This window comes from Pezoporus flaviventris, unplaced genomic scaffold, assembly GCF_033815535.1.
Source record: "Pezoporus flaviventris isolate CSIRO_AGI_PZ_B2104156 unplaced genomic scaffold, CSIRO_AGI_Pfla_v1 ptg000023l, whole genome shotgun sequence".
Classification (NCBI taxonomy): Eukaryota; Metazoa; Chordata; class Aves; order Psittaciformes; family Psittacidae; genus Pezoporus; species Pezoporus flaviventris.
This window is the reverse complement of record NW_026892571.1, coordinates 6866235-6886873: the sequence shown is the minus strand read 5'-3', so window position 1 is coordinate 6886873 and position 20639 is coordinate 6866235. Positions and strand designations below refer to the sequence as shown.

General features: G+C 46.8%; 1 protein-coding gene across 6 annotated transcripts in view; it reads left to right on the top strand.

Moving 5' to 3' along the window:
* The window catches only part of NRG2 (neuregulin 2), a 152081-nt gene that overhangs the window by 68270 nt on the left and 63172 nt on the right, over positions 1–20639 (top strand). Inside the window, exon 1 of one of the 6 annotated variants that reach the window (XM_061456532.1) lies at positions 1323–1425. The exons of the other annotated variants lie outside the window; for them this stretch is intronic. Within the exon in view, the coding sequence (XP_061312516.1) occupies positions 1338–1425 (88 nt within the window). The 5' untranslated portion in view covers positions 1323–1337. Of the gene's footprint in view, positions 1–1322; positions 1426–20639 lie in introns of those variants that run through there. 6 annotated transcript variants of the gene reach the window in all.

The window sequence follows — 20639 nt, the reverse complement described above, 5'->3', positions numbered from 1 at the left end:
TACTGCCTGGGTTTTGTATTCCTAGCTTAAGTAGAATATTGCAAAATGGGATAGCCGCAGATAGGATCCCTGAGCCAGGGAAAATGCTATACACCAAGAAGTAGAAAAAAGCTTCATCAGTTTAGCTTATCAGAAAAGAAAAAGGCTGAGGGATGACTTGATTACAGTGCATCAATACTTCCTTGGCAGAAAATACCAGTTGCTGAAGGGCTTTTTCATCTAGGGGAGAAAACAAGAGTAAGAAACAATGGCTGGACAGTGAAGCCAGAGACTCTACTTCAGAGCAGGCAGGCATTTTTAACAATGAGGGTGATTAACCACTGGGAGAAGATCCCAAGGGGGCCGATAGCTCATTCATTTCTGGATGTCCATAAGCAGGCGGGAGTGCTGCTCTGGAGGACGTGCTTTACTCACGGCCGTGGACTTGGATTTGATTCATGGATAAGTGGATCGAATGCGCTAGCCAGTGCCTTATGGCTTATGGCCCCTTTGGGCCTCTGAAGCCCTTAGCTGCATCTGGGAATGATTTGGCAGTACTTTGGGGCTTTCCAGCTGGGGATCCTGATGGACTTTGGGCATGGCTTGCCCTACAGAAGGAGATTGGGCTGAGTCACTCATCACATGTTGGACCTGTGGAAAAGGGCCTTGTTAACCCCCAAGCAGATGAGACATGGGCTTAATCAACCACCTAGAGCTCCCAGAGATGGAGGAGAGATACGAGAATTGCAGGTAAGGGCTCTCCAGCTATTCCTAGCTTTTGGAAAGACCTCCTGAGACAGCAAAGAGCTGGGTGCAAGGGCAGGTGAAGTCACTCTTACTTATGGTGGGAACAACAGCATGAGAAGAAAGGCCAATTTAATCCCTCTGCAGGGTCAAAGTGGAGTAAGAATGGGTTACAAGCCTCTAGCTTTTTCTTTAGACTCCACTGCTTCCCACATATCACTGAGATCTGAGCCCCAGCAGTTCCCCAAAACACGTATTTCTGTGATGCTCCAGAAGTTCAGAGCTTACTTGCAGGCAGAGACAGAATCAGCAAGTGGAAAACCATCTCTAGACTCCATGTGTCCAAGACACTCTTGGGAGAGCTGCTCCCACCCCATAGCACTGCTCACCTTGTCCTCCCACTGTAACCCAGTGCATCTTTTCAGACAACTGGGAGCAGGGAGCAAATGGTTAAAGTTTTGCTTCTCCACCCAGTGGTGGGTGTTGTCTGTGTCAGAAACAATATAAGAACAGTCGGAAGTTGCAGCTGGCAAGTAACATTTGGAGTAGCAGTCGTGGGGCATATAGATCTGGTGTGGACTGTCTTTTCCTGAGACTGTAAACACTTGTGCAGAATGTCCGAGAGCAAGAAAAAAGGGAAAGGAAAGAGCAAAAAGAACAAAGAAGGGAAAAAAGGGGAAAGAGAACCTGAACCAGGAAAAGGTACTTCCCATTTTTTAACAAATTTTACTTAAAGGAAGAAGAGAGAAGCCAGAAAACCAGCAGGAAAGTACTTGTGGGTTGCATGAGGGTGCAAATGATAGGGAGCGTTTGCTAGGCAAGTGTGCAAATCTCTGCATCTCATTCATATTTCATGCTGCTATAGGTCTGCTTGCCTTTTGATCTTCTCTATTTTATTTTTGTTTTCCTTTTTAAATACCCAAAGCCTCAAGAATTCAGGGCAATGTACTCTCAAAAACCAGCAGCACTTGGTTCCTGTCACGGTGATATGGTAATTGTAGGGGGTTTGTGCTAATTCTTGGGGGGTTCTGGTGTGTTGTGTTTTGATGTTTGGTTGGCTGTTTTCTTGCTTCTTCCTGAGATAAATATCAAAAGCCACTATTTTGGAGGATCACAGGGACTGTTCTTTGGGAAAGCCCATCGCTCAGAGATTAGATAAAAGTTACAGTCTCTCTTTCTGACGTAACTGCATTGAGTTGTAGTTAAAAGACACGAGGACTGTAAACCTTCACTCTCTGCTGATACACTTATTAGTGAAATCAGGCTGTTCCTTAGAGGAGATCTGACTGTTCCTTGCAAAATGAGCAAGGCAATATTTCAGATGTTGCCAGGATAAAATGTTTACATTGCCTTTAACTGATGAAGGTTGATTGCTGAGTAAACGGGGAGTATGAGTTGGGGCAATATGAGAACTGCCTTGGAAAGTTACAGAAGGATTGGTAATGCAGCACAGTGGTATTTCTTTCTCGGTCATGGTATCAGAGAGGGATTATCCCTGGCTGTTTCTTATCTGTGGTTTATCTGGCAATGCATTTGGAGAGAGAGGCAACTCTCTCAGCCCTTGTGTTTTATCAGTGCTAAGAGAAGCTACAAGCTGGACCAGTCCTGGAGGAGTCTGTCAGTTTACCTCTTCACTTCTCTGGATGCAGTTCTGCTCTTGGTCCTGATACCATGACAGCAATGATTGCTCTCAACCTGAAGAGCTTTGTTTTGGCTTCATACAGCATCACTGGTGGCAGGATTCGCCCCTATCCTTTTCCATGCCTTTACTCTGAGTAGAGACCCACCACCCTGCGGTGCCTGGAGCTGCCAGGGTGGCAATGGGTGCTGATGCCTTGGCAGGCTCACCTCACGCATGGTCTCCTGCTTATGACATCAGACCATAGCTGTTGCTGTGGGATCTGGGAGGAGACTTCTGGGATAGCTTCAGGACAGGGAGCTTGAAACCATCAAGCAGAGACAGCAGCTGCTTGAAGATGACCAGATCTGTCCAAGGGGCTCTAAAGTGTGCTGGAGCTGGGGGCTGTCTCGTTGCATTCACCCTGTCTGTATCTCAACCAAAGAAAAGAAAGGTTCTGGGTTTGGCTTGCACAGTATGAGCATGGTCCTTTTATTGCATTAATTACTAACTAGATTACTTAGATCCAGGTCACTTGTTTGCCCTGTATTCCTGCAGAGGTTCCCCACCGTTAGCTCTGTGGGTCCATCAGAGGAAGACACTTGGTTGTCTGTGGTGCCCCTGAACGAAGTCTCACTTTGTGTTGGGTTGTTTGGGATCAGTGGAATCTGTGAATACCTTTTCCCATCATAGGTCAGCTTTGCTGTGTGGTCTAAGGGGCACAGCAATGCTTCCCCAAAGGGACTTCTAGAAGAGAAGAGTTCTTCCTCCAGTCACTTATGGGCAGATGCCCCAGTCCTGGTACACAGACCCTCGCTACAGGCAGTGGACTCTTCAGCTTGTGGCTGGACCTCAGACTGCCTCTCTGGCATGATCTGGCTGATGCAAAATGGAGCCCTGGCATAAATCAGGCAACCTCCAGGGCACTGCAGGGGGCATTTGTGTTGTTTCTTCCAGGTTGTAGTATTTCCATGCAAGTGGGATGTGCTGACCCCTCTGAAACCAGGAGGCAGAAGAGGAACCTACAGAGATCTTACACAGACTCCAAGGAGGTCCAGGCAGGAACGTTTGCTTGATTGGCAGTACAAGGGAGACTCGGGATGATAACAGAGTGGAAAGCCTTCCTTCTTCACACTGCATCCCTGACCACTCTCTGGCTGCTGAGGGTCAAACTTTGTTGCCTATGACACTCTGATAGCCTTGATCTACCCTTGTGCTCATAGGTGTCTGCGTGAGAAATTACCCTCAAACACCCATTCCTGGTGTGCTCCGTAGAGAGCCCTGGACAGCTCTGTCATGGAGTAACACTTCCCGACTTCCAGAGGTGATCTCCCAGCCCTACCCACTGGTCTGGGGAATTGCCCCATGTAGTAAAGCTATTGACTGCCAGTGAATCAGAGCAGCAGAAAAACCTCTTAGAGGAGGAATGAGCTGAAACAGTAGTTTCAGGAAAGAGCACTGATGTGCTGTGTGGCGACTGCTAAATTTCCCCTGAGGTCTCTCAAACTTAGGGGAGGAGAGGGTTCTTCCACTGCGGCTTTTAACACAATTGTTTTGGCTTCTGTGAGTATGTAACAGAAGATTGCTGATCTCATGTGAAGTGCTAGCTTTGTTCTGAGGACAAGGGCTGTCTTTAACCTAAACTCACATGTTTATGCTGCTATACAGCCAACATAAAGTGAGTGTCTTGGCTAAAAATCTAGGCAGTGGAACAGCCTGTGAAGGCCTCCAGAGGGAGATGGTGTCCACCTATGAAGAAGCACCATCACGATCCCTCTTTTAGACATTTGTAGCACTCATTGGAAAGTAGACTGTCCCCCACCCAACACACATAGAAGGCACACCCTGTAGGGACTACGTGAGCTGCAGAATGTAGCAACAAACCAGCAAATACATGGATAATGCTCCCACGATGCTGGCAAAGGTCAGGTCTGGAAGAGAACAACCTCACTGCAAGAGGAGATGGTACTTTACCAGACAGTGGATGGCCTGGGGCAGGCAAAGACTTGACACTCAGGCAAGACCGTGGGTATAAAGGAAGCTGCCCTTTCACATAGAAAGATTTGGGGTAGACTTTGGAGAAGTGGAACAAATGGATTGAGAGCAGAGCAGGATGAGCACTTGCCAGAGCTGTGGCAGTGGATTAGGAAGCCAGTGCACCAGCTTCATTGGGAGATGGGCAGGAGAAGAAGCAAAAGGGCTGGAGGAAACCTTGATAGTGAGGTATGCAAGGAGTGAATTGGAAAGGGAAGGGCAACGGGACTGGGACAGGCTTTATTTCCTATGTACTTCTGTGAGGTCAATTGGGGAGAGAAGACCAGGGAAATGTAAAGCATTTGCTTGATCAAATTCCCCAGCAATTCCAAGCATTCTCTCTTATTTTGACTTGGCGGTAAGGAAAACATTGCGTGTGCTTAAGGATTGTGTTGTCAGTGCTAATAACATTGGCAACACAGGAATGGTACCTTTCTCTTGAACTGCCTGTGGCAAATGCTAATGCTGGAGAACTCCTCGGAGAGCATGTGAGGAGTCTCTGTAGAGGGTATCATGCTTCGGTAGGAACCAGCTTGATCTCGGTTCACAGACAAGTCAGGCTTTGGTGGAAGAGTTGTGCAGAAAGGTATTACAATAGAAACTTGAGGTCTTTCAGAAGGAAGGTGCTTCTGGGCATGAGCCAGTGGTGCAATTGCGGCAGTACGTTAGCCAGGATCTACCAGCCTGGGATGCTTTAGAGTGCTGCCACATTAACACAGAGATGGTGAGGGATGTGGAAGTCCCTTGCAGATGCTAGGTGCAAGCTTTGTGGTGGAAGCTCACGCTAGTGGAGACACTCAACAGTAATGCAACCAAAACAGTTCACTGTTGGCTAAGGTACCTCTGTGTGAGCTATGTCCACATTGCAGGGTGAACGTGCTTTTGTTTTTTTCTCAGTCTTCTGTGCACAGGAAAAGCTCCAGTTGTAAGGAGCTCTTAGAAGCATTAGCCAGAAGGTTTGTTTACCAGAGGGATAACCCACAGCAGATCTCCTACAGTAGCAGTTTTATTCTCTATAAACACCCAGACACACAAGGTACCAGATGTCAGCTGTACTCCAGGATCTGTCCACATGCATGGTTTCACTAGATCATGTCCTCTGGCTAAACTAATAGCCTGCTGCTGCCATTGCCATGTGGCTGAGAGCACACATGTAGCCAGTTACTACGGATCAGCCAACGTGCAGTAACTTGCTCAGCATGGGAATGGGGGGGGGTCTGACTCACAAGCTCCAGTGATTCATGCTGGGGTAAAGGAAAAGGTTATATGTCCCAGCTGCTTTCTGGTGTTTTTGCTGAAGCTCACTAGCTGTGCAGAAGGAAGGATGGATAAATGAGCATGCAGCTCTGTTCCTCCACTTTATGTGGCTCATATCTCAGGTGTTAATACAAACACAAGGTTATGAGAGAGAGACCCATCAGGGTTGAGGAATAGCCCATCTCTCCATTCAGACAGACTAGAGGGCTGGGAATTGCCAGAGGGGCAGAATGGATCAGAATGGTACGTAAGTAATCCTACTATGGAGCTGGTGATTCAGAACCCCTGGCATCCCATTTTCAATCCCTTTCTGGAGGTGGGTGTAAGTACCCTGGGAAAAGCAGTCTCTGGTGAGAGGAGGAACACGTAGAGGGGCTGAGCACAGCCTGGCTGCTGACCTTTGTAGTCATGCCTGTGGCTCACTCTCTTGCTTTGGTTAATGTTACGGGCTCTAGCTGCAAAGCCATGTTGCCATGAGCAGCATGGCTCTGGCATCCTGTATCTGCACCGCTGGCCTCCTGCTCTGAGTGCCACTGATCTCCTGTCTTGGTTCAGCACTGAGCTCTAGTGGGACTGCAGCAGTGCTTGAGCTCAGACTGACTGGAGGAGATAGGATAAGACTAGCGCATGGGCCTACATCTCGCTTCCAGAGGCAGTGAGAGGAGGAGAAAGGAGGCTCTTTTTCCTCCAATTTCTCCATTCTTTTTCCCTTTGATTCCAGTGAACACTTTCAGGTGCATGAGAAGGGTTCAGCATGGGGGTGGTATGACCATATGCCTTTCTTAGTGCCTGGGAACTTTGTTACAGTGGGGTCATGCTCTTGCAATAATCAATGAGTGGAGCCATGTGTGGGTCATGCATGGCTCTTGGTTGGATGTGCTTGTTTTCTTCTGGGAGCAAAGCTCCATAAAAACAAAGTGTCTCTTGAAGAGAACTTGAAGGATGTAAGTTCAAGAGCAGCTGAGCTTGCAGCTCATGACTGGGACTATCAATTCCGGTCATTTTCTTTGGCTGAGAAGTCGCAGGACTGCTATGTCCCATCAAAGGCTGGCCATCCACTGTGGTCAAGCCATGGCTGGGGCTCCTGTGCTGTGGTCACGCCATGGCTGGGGCTCCTGTGCTGTGATCAAGCCATGGTTGGGGCTTCTGTGCTGTGCTCTAGACAGAAAGCTGTGTTTTGAGCTGACGTGACCTTGAGCTGTCTCGTCTCTGACAAAAGCAGTGTTATGTTGCTGCATTTTTGAGATGTTCCAAATTGCAATAACAAATACAAGTAATAGTGGTAAAAATTAAACATTTAGGTAATTAATAACTCTGGTAATTAGGCTTGGCAGACTCAGTCATAATGGATTTTAGTTAGGCATGTCTGGAAGGTAAGAGCTTCTGAATGTGAGGGAGAGCTGCTTTGTGGAGAGTAGCACTAAGCCACACAAGGCTGTCTCCACGCAGTAGGGGTGATGATCAACCTTTTGAGCAGTCCAATGCCCTGGAACTTTTCTACAGCTTGTTGCATCCTTACTAACCCCGTAAACTTCTGACTACACATACAAGTCAGAGCCCAGTTTTTCTTGCAGAATTTTCATGCCTGGTGAGGATGGGGAGGTGAAAGGAACCACATTTGCTCTCCAAGTTTGAGACTCAGTGAATGCCAGCTCAGAAAGACTGCTACGGATGTGTGAGATGGGCAGAAAAGTGTTCTTTAGGGAAGCAGTGAAACTTTCATTTACTTCAAAACTACACAAAACTCAGGTGGTTTAGTGGTTTGAGTTGGTTTTTTTTTTTTTTTTTAAGCCCAAAATTTGAAGCAGATTTCCTACATCATTGACTCATGTTTGGAAGCCCTTCAGAGAAACATCTTTTTTGGTGTCAGAATTTGCACATTTGCTTAATTTAAGGGTAAAATCAGGTTAAAATCCATCAGCCAGGTTCTCAGCAGGTGTTTCTCTGACCTACCTCTTCTGGCTTTGTTGGGGAGTGTGTATGTGATCTCTCCCAGCTGAGCACCCAACCCTCTTGCTTTCAGCAGCTTTTTGATTTGAAGACTGGGTCTTTATTCCCACTCCCAAAGCTTGTATGTGTGCATGGGTCCATATGTTTGTGCTCATGTGAACTTCTTTTTACACTTTGAAGCCCATGGCACTTTGCAGGAGTCCCCTGTTTCCTCATGCATTCCAGCCCTCCAGGCGGTGTGAGTATACAGTTTTGGCCTGCACACTACTCTGGAAATGCCTGTACTGATCCTGTTGCTCCTTGTATGCCTCTTGAACATCTCTTCCTCTAGTCAAATCATTGACAAAACACCCATGCTCAGTAGCTGTCTCTGCTTCAAAGCACCCGAGTGCTCCTGGAGAGAAGCCTCTTTGCTCTGGGGGCAAACTGGTCATGCTTCAGGAGTGGTGCATGAGCAATGTGGGCTTGTGAAGTCTTCACAGAGCAGCTAGTGTTGGCCAGATTATTGATAGCACTCCCAGATTCATGATGTGACAAGTCAGATCAGCAAGTGAGCTCAGGTCCCAGCATAGAATGGGCTATTGATGCTCTTGGGAGAAGACTGGCCAGGGAGCTGAGGTAAAGGCACTGCCTTGAGCCTGGCCATGTCCTTTGCCTGTACTGCATGGGTGTTCAGATGCCTGTCTCCTGTGCCATTTTCCAAGCTCTGGCGAGTGGGACAGAACTGACAGAGAAATGCTTAGTTTGGAGCAGGCAGAGGGAGGATGTTTCAGCTGGTAGCACAGTTGTTCTGCACAGCAGGGAAACCAGCTTCAGCCGTGCCCATGCTAACTTGCTGCTCTCTGCAGGGGAAAAGCCTCAGCTGCACTACAAAGACAAAAAGGGAAATCACCTGCCCGACTTGCATTGCAGGGTTTGTAAGCAAGAGGAATGCTGATGGGGTTAAGAGTGGGAGACGCTCCAGTGGTTACTGCTGCTGGTACCTCGCTCCCGTTTGGGTAGACGATGCAAAGCAAGGCTTTCTCAGAGAGCAGGTCTCCAGAACCAGCCTGTACTGCTGCTATGCCTAATCCACGGTGCAATCACTTGATGGGCACAGCAGCTTGTGCCGCATTATCAGTTCTCCATCACACAGTGTCCCAGTGCTAGGCTGCGTGACTTCTGCCATGAGCAGAGCAAATTGCAGATCTTGTGCTATGAATCTTGGTTGCCTGAAAATGACTGAGGTGTTACAGTGATTCAGGTCCAGAAAGTCTTGTTAACAGGTCTTGGATCCATAGGTTGAGCTGCTGGAGCTGGGCAAGCTGACTTTCCAAAAGGGCAGGAGCATGCCTGATTGCTGCTACCCAAGCAGCAGTTTGTTTCTCTTGCAGAGATCATGCATGTTTCATCAGCTCATTCAGGCTTTTGCCTGAAGGGCAAGGACAAGGAATGCAATGAACTCCTCTTTGGCATGGCAGTGTATTTTGCTTCACATTTGTCAATAAATGAGATTAGGTTTCTGTATTTGTGCTGAGAGTCTGCGTGAGAGGCACGTTTAATGAATGCTAAAATAAACTCTCTGGCTAGCTGTTGGGTAACAAACACAGCTAAGATTTGCATTGTAGAAGAGGTACGAACATTGCAGAGATGCCAGTTATATGACTATGAAAAAGAGATTCAGTCCGAAACAGAAATTATCCTGGATCTTACCTGAAATGATGACTCAGTACGAAAAGCAGCATGTGTATAATAATATCTATGCTTCTCCTCTACTTGGAAAAACATTTCCCACTCAGTCCTTGGTTACCTCTCCCAGTCCTTCCAGGTATGAATACCCTTTTTCCAGAATCTGAAACTTTTCCCCTAAAAAGGTCATCTCAGGATTGTAGGAGGCAGCATGAATTACCTACTTGTGGGTGTCCTTCCCATTGCCCCCCCATGATGAGCCCTTGGTACCACCTTTTTGTCCAAGAGGGCTAGTGAGACTGTTTAGGAATAAGGAAACCTTTCTGCTGTCTCGAATGGACACATTTACATCAAAGGAGAGATGTGATAAACTCCTGGGTAACTTGGTTTGGGACCCCCCCGAAGACATGTTAGTGGGTGGATTTCAGGAGGGACATCTTAGCAAATGATGCTGGTATATGGGGGAGAAAATGGTAAAAATCTGGAGGAATGGTTGTGTATGATGGTTAAATGAGCACTTGAGTTTCCTGCAGGGGTGGACAGTGTCCATCCCATGCTGTGACAGTGGCTTAGGTATCCATGCTGCACTGCAGCAGCCCGTTCCTTGACAACAAGGCTGAGGATCTGACTCAGCTTTCCTGATTCATGGTTGTACACTTTCAAACATGAGATTGAAGAGATCTGTTGATAACCAAAGAAGAGCTGTCAAGGAAAAAGGTTGCCATGGGCAAACAGTCCTTGCCCAGCCAGCGCTATGTCTGCAGAGCAGTCAGGAGAGAACATTGTTATGTGAAGGCATTCTGAGCAACCTTTTCTTTTGCTTGCTTGGGTACCAGTATTGGGAAAGCAGCAGTAAAGGCATGATGCAGCTTTGGGCTGTATAGGCCTAGCACTTAGCCTCTATGTACTGGTTATAGTGCATGCTTCTGCCTCTTCAGTGCTCCTCTATCTCAGCTGATTTGTGAAAGCAGGGTCGTGGGTCCTGCTGATGATGATGTAGGTGCTGCAGACCCTTCACAGGGCAGGTGATCTCAGCTTCCACAGACCTCTCAAGCTTTAATTTCTTTCAGTAATACTTCTAGCTCTTCTACTGTCAAAATTCTAGGTGTAGGACTCCTGATTCTGCAGAGAGCAGCTGCAATGCTGCTGTTATTCCTTATGGCTTTTCCTAACCTGAATTCCAGGGAATTGCTCCTTTCTGTGGTTGCGCTTATCCATTCTACCTGCTGCTGATGAGGCTGAAGAGAAAGCAGGAGTGGCAAAGAAATGTTGTGCAATGGAAATATGTTGATAATAGCTTTCTTATCCACCTCTGTCCACATAGCATGTCTTGGGTTGGTTGTTTGAATTATTAGTGCTTCTGGAGAGGTTTCCTTGTCTATCCTATATTTAGAAAATGTGGGCAGGCCATGAATTTTAAGATCAACCCTTGTGTTAACAGGGCCATTGCTCATTTCATGTGTTGTAACATTTTGTGTTGGTAATGTTTTCAGGCGGTGATTGAGAGACACGGCATGAGTCACAGCTCTGGTTTTCTTATGGGGTTAGGTAGGTGTCTTGTGCATTTTTAGGGGGCTAGAAAGGAGAAAAAGCAGCAAGAGGAATCTGAAGCACTGCCAACAGCTTTGGTTTTAGTGCCAGAACTGTGATAATCTGGTATTTCCCGTGAAGCCCCAGGTGTTGTGCTGGCTTTATTTTCTGGGTCTCTCCGATTTCTCTTGTCCTTTGTCATCGCAGGGCAAAGCTTAAACATTCACAATACCAAAGACAATAACAGGCCTCCCAACACATCCTTAGGTGGATAGCTCATTACATTTAATCCAATATCACAATTTTTGAGAAGGAGAAGCAGCCCAATTCATGATTTCCAGGTGAGCTGAGCTGAGTGTGAGCATCTCTCTGTCCACTCATCCATTCTCCTTCTTCTCTTTGTGGACACCAAATTCCTCTTGTACGTATTTGCTGTCTGCTCACACTCATGGAGAACTACATGTCTCTGAGGCTGCCCCATCTCTTCTGCCACGTGCAGGCTCAGCAGCAGCCTCATTGTAATAGTCGGGGCCCTGGCCTCGAAATGTCTTGGGTGCTTCCCCCAGCAGGAGTTTTCTGCACTGAAGCCTCGGGGCTTGTCTGCACAGGGAGGCTCTTGCAAAACATGCTTGGCCTAGGGTGTGAATTTAAAGGGAAAGAACTATTCTGCACCAGATTCCTGCCTTAAACGGTCTTATTCTGCAGACAAAGGCTGTTATTTTTACCATGCTGCTGGCTGGAATTGGTTGATCCACTGCACCTGACCTGAGCAACCAAAGGCTCTTGCGGGGCAGCTCTGATCTGAGCTTGGGTTCTTGGTGCTGGCTCCAGCTGGCACTGTGGAGGAGGCATGGAGGTGGCAGGGAAGAGGATGGTGCCCTCAGGCTCTCTGTCCACCCAGAAAAGTGGGACCACATCAGAGCAGAGCCTACTTGAGGGGTTCTTGCTACCCTCTGGAGAAGCCACCCCAAACAGGGAGGCTGCACAGACCAACCTGAGTTGACGGTCCCCATTCGTCAGGATTGGGGTTGGATTATCTGCTCGAGTCCAAACCTGTCAGAGCAGCCTGGGACTCGATGAATTACCCTGAGTCAGCAGCCCTTTGTGCGGCACTCTTAGTCCACGTGAGCTGCCTGAGTTGCTGGGGCAGTGTGCTGCAGGAGTTCTGTGTAGGCATGGTATTTTGCTATGTAGACTGAGAATATGGTCCTCACCAAGCGCTATCAGACTGGCCATCCTAGCTGCCATCTGTGGCCTTCATGTGCCACAGCATGAAGCTTCCTGAAGCCTTCTCCTAAAACCAACCCCTCCGGTGCTGTCTCAGCCCCACTATGCCTGACCTGGGATGCTGGGGGAATGGTTCTATGGGGAGTTCATTGTGGCCCATGGGCGGACTATACCTGCTAAGCTAAGGTCAGAGGCATGGTAGTGGTCCCCAGCCTGGCTCCTGGAGGCCGATGGAGGTCCCATGCCCCAGTCACACTGGTGCAAGTCTGCTAGAGCTTTCTGTGTGAATCATTACAGTGGCTTTTGCAAGGTTTGTATGAGTAGGGAAGAACCTTGGCATTTAGGAATGAGAGAAAAGACCCTGGAAACAGCTTTCAGCCCAGAGGATTGAAGGGACACCATGACAGCACAGAAGGTCACATAAATGAAGCACTCTTTCTTTATGTCTCCACTGAGGCCAAAGGTGGAAGCCCAGACATCCCTAGCTGCTGCTGGCCAGTTTTCACTTGGTACATCTGTACTCCCTGGAAGTTGTCACTGCAGTCACTGAAGACAAGAGCATAGCAGGACTGTCAGAAAGGGAGAGACATTGATGTGAAGCATAGGCCTGCTGTCAGCTGGATTGATGAGGGTAAAAATGCATGCGGGAGTTACAAGCCTCTGGGCATTAGGGTAGAAAAACAGCTCTGTCCTGAGAGAATGCAGAAGACTTCCCTACTGGGAAGTTATTCAAAAGGAGTAAGTGATACTTGCTGCCATGAAGTGGAGGTCCCTGTCTAGCAAGGAGCATGGTCTAACCCAACATGGTACCTCTCTGCAGCATGGTGGTCTTTTCTGGCTGCTCTCTGTGCCTGTCACGAGTCCCCGTGCGTCATCAAAGCCTTCTCCTGTTCTTCGCTGCTGGAGCTGCCCTGCTAACTGAGTTGGCTGCTTGAGGACTCATCAGAGCTGAAATGATTTATCCCTCAGCAGTTTATTGCAAATGAGCCATTGGGAGTCTTTCAAAAGCCATCTTATCTTGACCTAAGCTCAGCTAAATGTTTTAGCAGCATCAGCTTTACATAACAAGTTAGAGGTAGGGGAGAATTCTGGGAGGATAAAGTTTATGTTGATAAATGGTCCTTGCTGACGAGGATCTCCCCCTCAGAGTTACCTGGTTATCAGAGCATCACTGACACAGGAATTACAAGCCAGCTGCCCCAGAAAAATATGATGGCTTGCTTGTTTAGTCTGGGTGTCTGATAAAAGGCCAAGCTATCTGTATGAAATCAGGTAATGCTTTGCCAGCATTTAGATTGTAGAAAAGCCTCTTGATAGAGCCCTAGCACCCCAAATTAATTCCAGTTGGTAGGAACAGGGGAGTATCACATGGGCTGAAAGCTGGGTGGGGAGGACCATGAACAATGGATAAGGATAAACAGCAGTGTGTCAAATTGTCAGGGGAGCGAAGGGGAGCGCAGTGTTGGGAGCTAAAGTCTTGCCAACTGCTGCCCTTCGTGGTGAGCCGTGCATGGTTAACCTCTGCTGTGGTTCCGGGGGGCTCCTGCAGCGGTGAAGAGGAGTGCGTGAGGCTTGTTGGGAAGTTGGATGTGTTTGTCTTTAGTTACCTGGGGAGGTGTTTGAGAGGATCCTTCAGATGGCAGGGCTGATCTGTGGTTGTCTGAGGTGTCTGCTCAGCTTTTGTTCGTGTTCGCAAGGACTTTCCCAGTTAATTGTCTGATATTTTGACCAGACGTTTATTTACTACTTAATTACAAAGGGAGGGGTGCAAGCTGAGGAATGGCATGAAAAGCATAATAGGGTAGGCTGCGCTTGACTGTGATGTTTACAGTCTCCAGGATCCCTTGGCTTTGGGTGAGACCCAGGTGTCCTTGCTCATTAAAAAAGCAGATTTGGGATAGGATCTTTCCTCTGTACACATTCGGGGATCCTGTAGCTACAAACAGAAGAGCTTAGTTGAGCAGGAAGGCTTTCTACTCCTGGTGTTTCAAGCTTGACCATTGCATAGAGGAACTGTCCCTGCAGGGACAGACAGGGCATGAGGGTGAAGAGCCTTGCCCAGTGTGAGTACAAGTGGAAGCTCAACTTCTACGTCCTGCAGCCAGGGGGAGAATGTGACCAGAAAGCGACACAGCCTTGAAGCAGCACTGAAGTATTTCTGAGCTGTTTATGACAGTGGAGCTCCTTATGCACCATACCAAACTGGCAGAAAACCAGTATTCAGGTGCCTGTTTGAGAGGATGATTCAGGCCCTCTCGATTTCATGATGAGAAGGCTGCCTGAAGCTCTTCAGTGAGATGTGGGAGGTAGGCAGCATCTCCAGAAATGAGAGGAAGATGAGGCTGGGGTTTAAGGATGATGTTCAAGGTTTTCAAGATAATTGGTTTTTGCAAAGGAAGGAAAAAACATGCATCTCGCAGCCAAGGTGAATTGAGAGAAGGACAAAGATGAGTGATTTTGTTTGTGACTGGAGGCAGCTGGTATGGGCAAAGAGAAGAAAATGGATAGAAGAGGCAGTGTAAAGAACTGGAAGACAAAAGGAGAGATGAGCTTTGTCTTTGGGAACAGGTGGAACATCTCTTTTGCAGCTGGGGACCAAAAGAGCCTCACAGGTCTCAATAATTGATAATGTGGCTAGGTTCCCCATCACCTGCTAACTATTGTGCCCTTGTGCTGATGGCCTTCCTTGCAGGGACCCAGGCATTTACCCAGAGGGGATTTAGCGCTGCCTGTTGGAGAGGATGGGATCAGCTATATCCTTGAAGTCAGCCAGGTCCTGGGGCACTCTGTGGGATGTAGAGTAGATGTGTAGGTTGTTTGTGGGTCTGGATCCTGGTGAATTGGATGGATGTTGCAGGGCTGATCCCATCTTAGGGCAGGGATGTGATCTGCTCAACTTCCGAAAGGTTATTCCAAGCTTACTCTCGTAATCCTGTGATGTGTTGTCCCTCTGAACCTTCTGTTTGGGCCTTTCCAAGTTGATTTTGTAGATGCTGAAGATGGTAAAGGTCTAACCAGGCCTTTCCAGGTCAGCTCCTCAGCACCACTGCACCTTCTACGTGTTGATCAGACACACAGGGCACTTAGACTGAATGTTTCCTACAGAAATGTTCCCCAGCAGAGGAGTTCCCACTCTTTCCATCAGGTTTTCCATACCGTGTCTCAGACCCCTGAGCATCAGTTCCTTGGGTTTCTAGATGGTTGGTGGAATTTTCCTTAAGCTGGAGTGTCTGGACAGAGAGGTGCCTTCTTTGTTATCTAGCTCAACTGCCTTCTTGCTTTTCCATGTCACTCTTGCATAGAGATGGGAACCATCCATGCTTATAATAGAATATGAATCCCACATTGTGCCCTGTCTTTTCTCAGGTCTTCCTTGGATCCCAAACTCCTTCCGCTTGTTGTCACTGCAGCTTAAAATTGGCATTTGTGGTGGCATCCAGAGGTCCTGGCTGCAGCATTGTTCCCCTTGTGCTATTCACAGCACAGAGTCATAACAAGAGACAGTCCCTGCCCCAAGTATATTAAGTGGGATCTTTGAGAGAGGAAATGGAAGCGCAGAGAAGGGTTGTGAATTGTCCCACTTTGCGCAACATTTCTGGGATAAAACCCAGCACTATTAATAGCTTTTTGCTCAATAACCATCCTTTGTTCAGAACTCTGGTTTTCACCTTAAGTTGTTTGTGTTGTGCAGGATCTGTTGGCCAGTTTGGCCGAAGTTCCTACCTTGTGATCTATAGCTAGACATAAAGCAGGTCTAATAAACCCCCGTTAATGTTGAACTCAGAATAATCTTTCTGCTCAGGCCACCACTATGATGCTCATTGTCTTTTCTTCACCCACATTTTGCTGCCGCATCATTGGTCTTCGTTTCTGGTTACTTTCATTCTTCAGTGTCACCTACAATATTACTTGTGTCACACCTTCCTTTGTTGCTCTTCCTCAAGTCCTTTGGTGGAGTAGCTGGACAGCCAGCAAGTTTGCTCACATTAAAACCTCAAATTTGCTTTACCTCATTCTTACTTGTTGCCCATGAAAGTTCCATAAGGTGAACTTTGTGCCAAAAATGTTTGTGGAAGCAGAAACTGATGATTAAATTTAAACAAAGAGTCACAGGAAGCAAATCGTAAAATTGCAACTGTATGTTTGTGATAATAAGAGCTCTGTCACTGCTGTCAGGGACAAGAATTGATGGAGGCCACAAAATCTCTTTATCCAACCAAAATGAGCCGGAGTTACTTGATTTTTTTTCTTTTAAGCACAAGCCACAAACTGCTCATGAGCAATTTACAAGCCAAAAATTAGCCAGGATGGCTTTCCAGAGAATAGTTCTGGAGAATATTGCAATAAGCAGTACCCAAGTATAAAATGGGGGAAAATAAGGATAAAAAAATTAATCAGGAAGAGCTGACATCCTTGAGACTCCTGGCAGCCATAAAGCAGCCTGGTTGGGGGACATTTCAGTGTGAGCCACCCATCGCTGCGCTTCAGTGGGGGTCCGGAGCTATTCAGAACAATGCTGGGAAGCCGCACTCTGGACAAGGCAGGAGACACGCTGTGTTAGTGTCTCCACTGGGCAGTGCCCAGAGTCCCAAATGGAATTTACAGCTAGCTGCTTCCCTGCAGCCCATGGAGGAGGGTGGCCCCTTCCTTGCAGGGCTCAGGCGCTCCGTGGGCTCGGCCAGTGCTGTTGGACCCCTCTCTGCAGACAGTGTTCTGCCATGTGCAAAGGCTTCTGCTGGTTTAAATGGAGAGGTCAGTGTGTGGGAAAAGAGCAGAACTTGGCCTGATGTGGGTCATCACTCCAGCAGCAGCAGAGACCCAGGGCATCCTGTGCATTGGGAGCTCATTATAGTATAGGGTGGTAATTCCATCCTCAGCTAGTGGGGCTTGGGCACGTATGTATCTGGCTGTCTTGGAAATGCTGTCTCAGGGATTAGCTTTATTTTCTTTCCTTTTTCCTGTTTTAGGATGAAAACCAGACCCGCGGTCACTGTCTGAGGTTCTTTTGGTACCAGTGCTTTAAAGCAGTTCTTGAGTTAACAGAAAGAAAAACCCAAAACTTTTAATCTTTCTAATATAACATTACAGAGAACAAACAAGCCTTTAATGCAAGCCCCAGGGTCTCTTGTGGGGAGATCCTGATAAAAACACTGCTTTCTGTTTTGGAAATACCCTCTGGTGGATTTGTCAAAACCCTACCAGAGACAATGGTGAACTTTCAAAGTTAAGCAGAGACATGGAAAAAAAAAATCTTGTAATTAAGGCTGCAAGTGGTTGGCTTTTGTCACGGAATGCTGGAGAACATGATTTTATAGGTTAAAAATCCTCCCACCTCAGTGTTAGAGACTACTAATCGAATTTAATTGTCCAGCTCTTGAAGTGTTTTCTTCTTTGGATGGATGCCTGCTTTGTGCAGTGTTTCCACCTGGTTGTGTATGAAACACTGGGATGTGTCTGGCCCAGGACTCCATGGGAGGTCAAAATGGTTGCAAGCTGGACTGTTGCATCTGGCGCTCACTTGACCTCTACCTGCCCCAAGTTAACATCTTCCTAACTGATCCCAGTGTTTGCTGACTGTTCCGTACCTGCCGATGTTTAGGCATGTTCAAAAACACTTGTTAAAAGTGACTTTACCCTGCTGGGACAGGGAAAGGAGGCAGATCCTGCACTGGCATTCTGCTGATACAGGCTGGGTTTGAATGGAGCTGTGAGGTGCTGCAGATGGTGTTTATGGTCTTCCTGACCTTAGACCTCACCGCTGGGCTCCTCATTCTGTTTAAATACAATATATTGAGAAAGGAGGACAGGGATGTCCAGAAGAGTTGTGCTAAGAGTGAATCCCTAGTCCTTTGCTTTCGCACCTAACTTAGATGGGCACGAGACAGATGAGCTAGACAGAGAGAGGAAGGTTGACTTGTTCATGTGCCTCACACAGGCGTAGGTTGCATTTATGTTTGTAGCCCTTGGTTTTGCAAGTGTGTCTTCTGTCCTCTTGTCTCTGGGAGAGCCCAGGTGGTGCACGCAGTCTCTGTTAAATAAATTTCAGCTCCCGTTTAACTGAGCGGGGTTTTTTTACCCATGTTTTTGGAAACACTCTTGTGGTTGATAGAGCTGTAGAACACCAAATAGTTTTTTCATCCCTTTCTGGAACTGATAATGTTCCACTGATGGCCATTGTACACCAGCAAATCCTTCTCTGTAACCTGAAAATTGCTTTTATCTTTGCTGCGGCCTTAAGGGGTCTGTATGTGGTTTCATGTACAGATCTCATGAGAAAGTTGTAATGAAACAAGGGGTTTTGTTATCTTAGATTGTTTTATTTCCTGGGGTGAGGGTTACACTTTCCTTTGGTGATTGAAAGATAATGAATGCCACCCTGGTCTTTACCAGAATACTAGGACAAGCAATTTGTCCTTAGTGTTCAGTGGCTAAAACAAAGAATAGATGTATTTTGAAGTTTTGGATGCTCTGCGTAATCTGTTTGTTGGCTGGGTCTTGACTGGCCATCCACAGAATATGGGTGGGCCATTTTTCTAACTGATTGTGAAGATAGAGATAAAGCTATATTTTATGAATTGCTGTTTTCAAGGTCATGTGGAAATTGAGCAGTTCATAAAATATATCTTTGAACAAAGATATATTTGATTATAGAAAATATGATCCCAGAATCAATTGGGTATAAACAAGATGTTGCCTTTAGGGTTGAAAACACATTGTTAGAGGCATGAAGAGCAGAAATTGTCACTGCTGTCTTTGTGTGGCTATTGTTTTTGGTTTTAATAGGAACAGAATGAATGACATTTTTCCACCAGACCACTTATGCTCAACTATACCTCCAGGACAACTTCCTGGCCAAAAATATTCAAAACAAACAAACACAATAGCAATTCTACTCCAATTACATTGTTTGCAAACCAGCTAGCGTTCATAGAGTACTAGGTTTGGCAAATCCAAGCACTTCAGTCCTGGATTTTAATATTAGATATTTGTATGTGAATTACTTGTAGCTGTTGTGCTATTCAGGTAACTGTTGGAGTGGCCACATGGACGGGCACCTCTAGCATCTCTTCCCAGTCTGTGATAGAAGAGTGCCCTAGCTGTGTTAGCAATTCGGCTGAAAAGCCCTGGGTATTGGGAAGACATCCTTGCCCAGTGGCCAGATGCTCATTGATTTCATTGGAGCTGAGATTTCAGCCTAGGGCTCTGGACCAAATCATACACCAATTTAAAAACTTTCCCTTGAAAGAATAACTAAATATTAAGTGTGGGAAAGAGAAAGACAGAGGAGGAGGAATTTATCAATTGCGCTTTTATGTAAGAGGAGCCAGTATTTATAAGAGGAGAGTGAGCTCACTGGCTTTGTGGAACTTATTCCTGTGCTTTGAGCTGCCAGAAGGATCCTAAATCAGCAAACCTGTTTGTGACTTTTCAGTCAGTTTCCTTTGGCTAATGGGAATTATCATGGAAATAGTGATTGCTGGAAGTCACAGTTTTAAATATACATAATGCTGTGGATTGGTATTGTAGTCATTACTCCTCCCTGACTTAGAAGGCTACAGGATCCTAGCTAAGGGAAAAGAGCTTGTATGGTAGAGATGCTATGGGACATGAAGGGAAGAATAATGTGGTCATTCTGGCTCCAGAAAGGTTTCCAAGCTTCATTACAACCCCAAGTCTGCTGATTTCAGTCTTTTCAGAATCTTCAGACTTCCACTCATTTGGGTCCTCTCCACATCTCTGTGAGTCAGCTGGGTGGGTGTCAGCAGGCCCTCTAGGACATGGGAGAGTGGTTCCTTTGTTGTCATACCTCTTGTCTCCAGCTGTCAGGGTAAGGCACCTCCAGGAACACAAGGCTATGCCTCTGACTCCTGCTGGTGTACCTCTGCAGGAAGGGCACAGCAGCATGGTGCATGCTAGGCACAGAGCACATCTCCTGTGTCCTTGGAGAGCTTTGGGTTATTAAGCCTATGCCCTTGCAGTTACTGCACAGATAGACCCATGGACGGTGGAGGCAAGGCGTGCATGCCCCAAAGTGAGCCACGTCATCTAGTGCTTGCTCCCACAGTGGTGTCCCTACCATCACAGATGGAGTAAGAGAAACATGGATGTGTGTTAATTAAAAGGCCTAGCAGTGGCCGTAACAGAATGCTACCCCTTGGAAATTTAAGTTTGACATTGTGCCTTTCTTGCCTAGGATGCAGAGATCTGATTGAGATGCTGCAGTGTGCGCAGTCAGCACTGTGATAAAGTCTGACCATCCTTTTTTGCATTAACTGGAAATGCAAGTTGCCTAAAGCATATTACAGATAATCTGTTATATTTTATATTCTTAATTTGAAGCCTGTAGTTAATCACTAGTGAGTTGTGGCAGAGGTTGATATAGGGTGATATGTCAGTGTGACGTCAAGGTTCTCTTTGATAGGCTCTGGACTGTGCATGGTTTGTGGAAGTTGTGTCTATCCATTGAATAAAGCTGGGGTCTGTCATACTGCAGATATGGCTTTAGTCAAATACAGCCCTGTTACCTTCAGGAGCATTGGAGGTCTCAGAGGAGCTCTTGTGACCCTGCCACCAAAGAGCTGAACTCCATTCAGAGTCCCAGCTGCAGAAAGCATTTTTCAGCCCCTCTTTT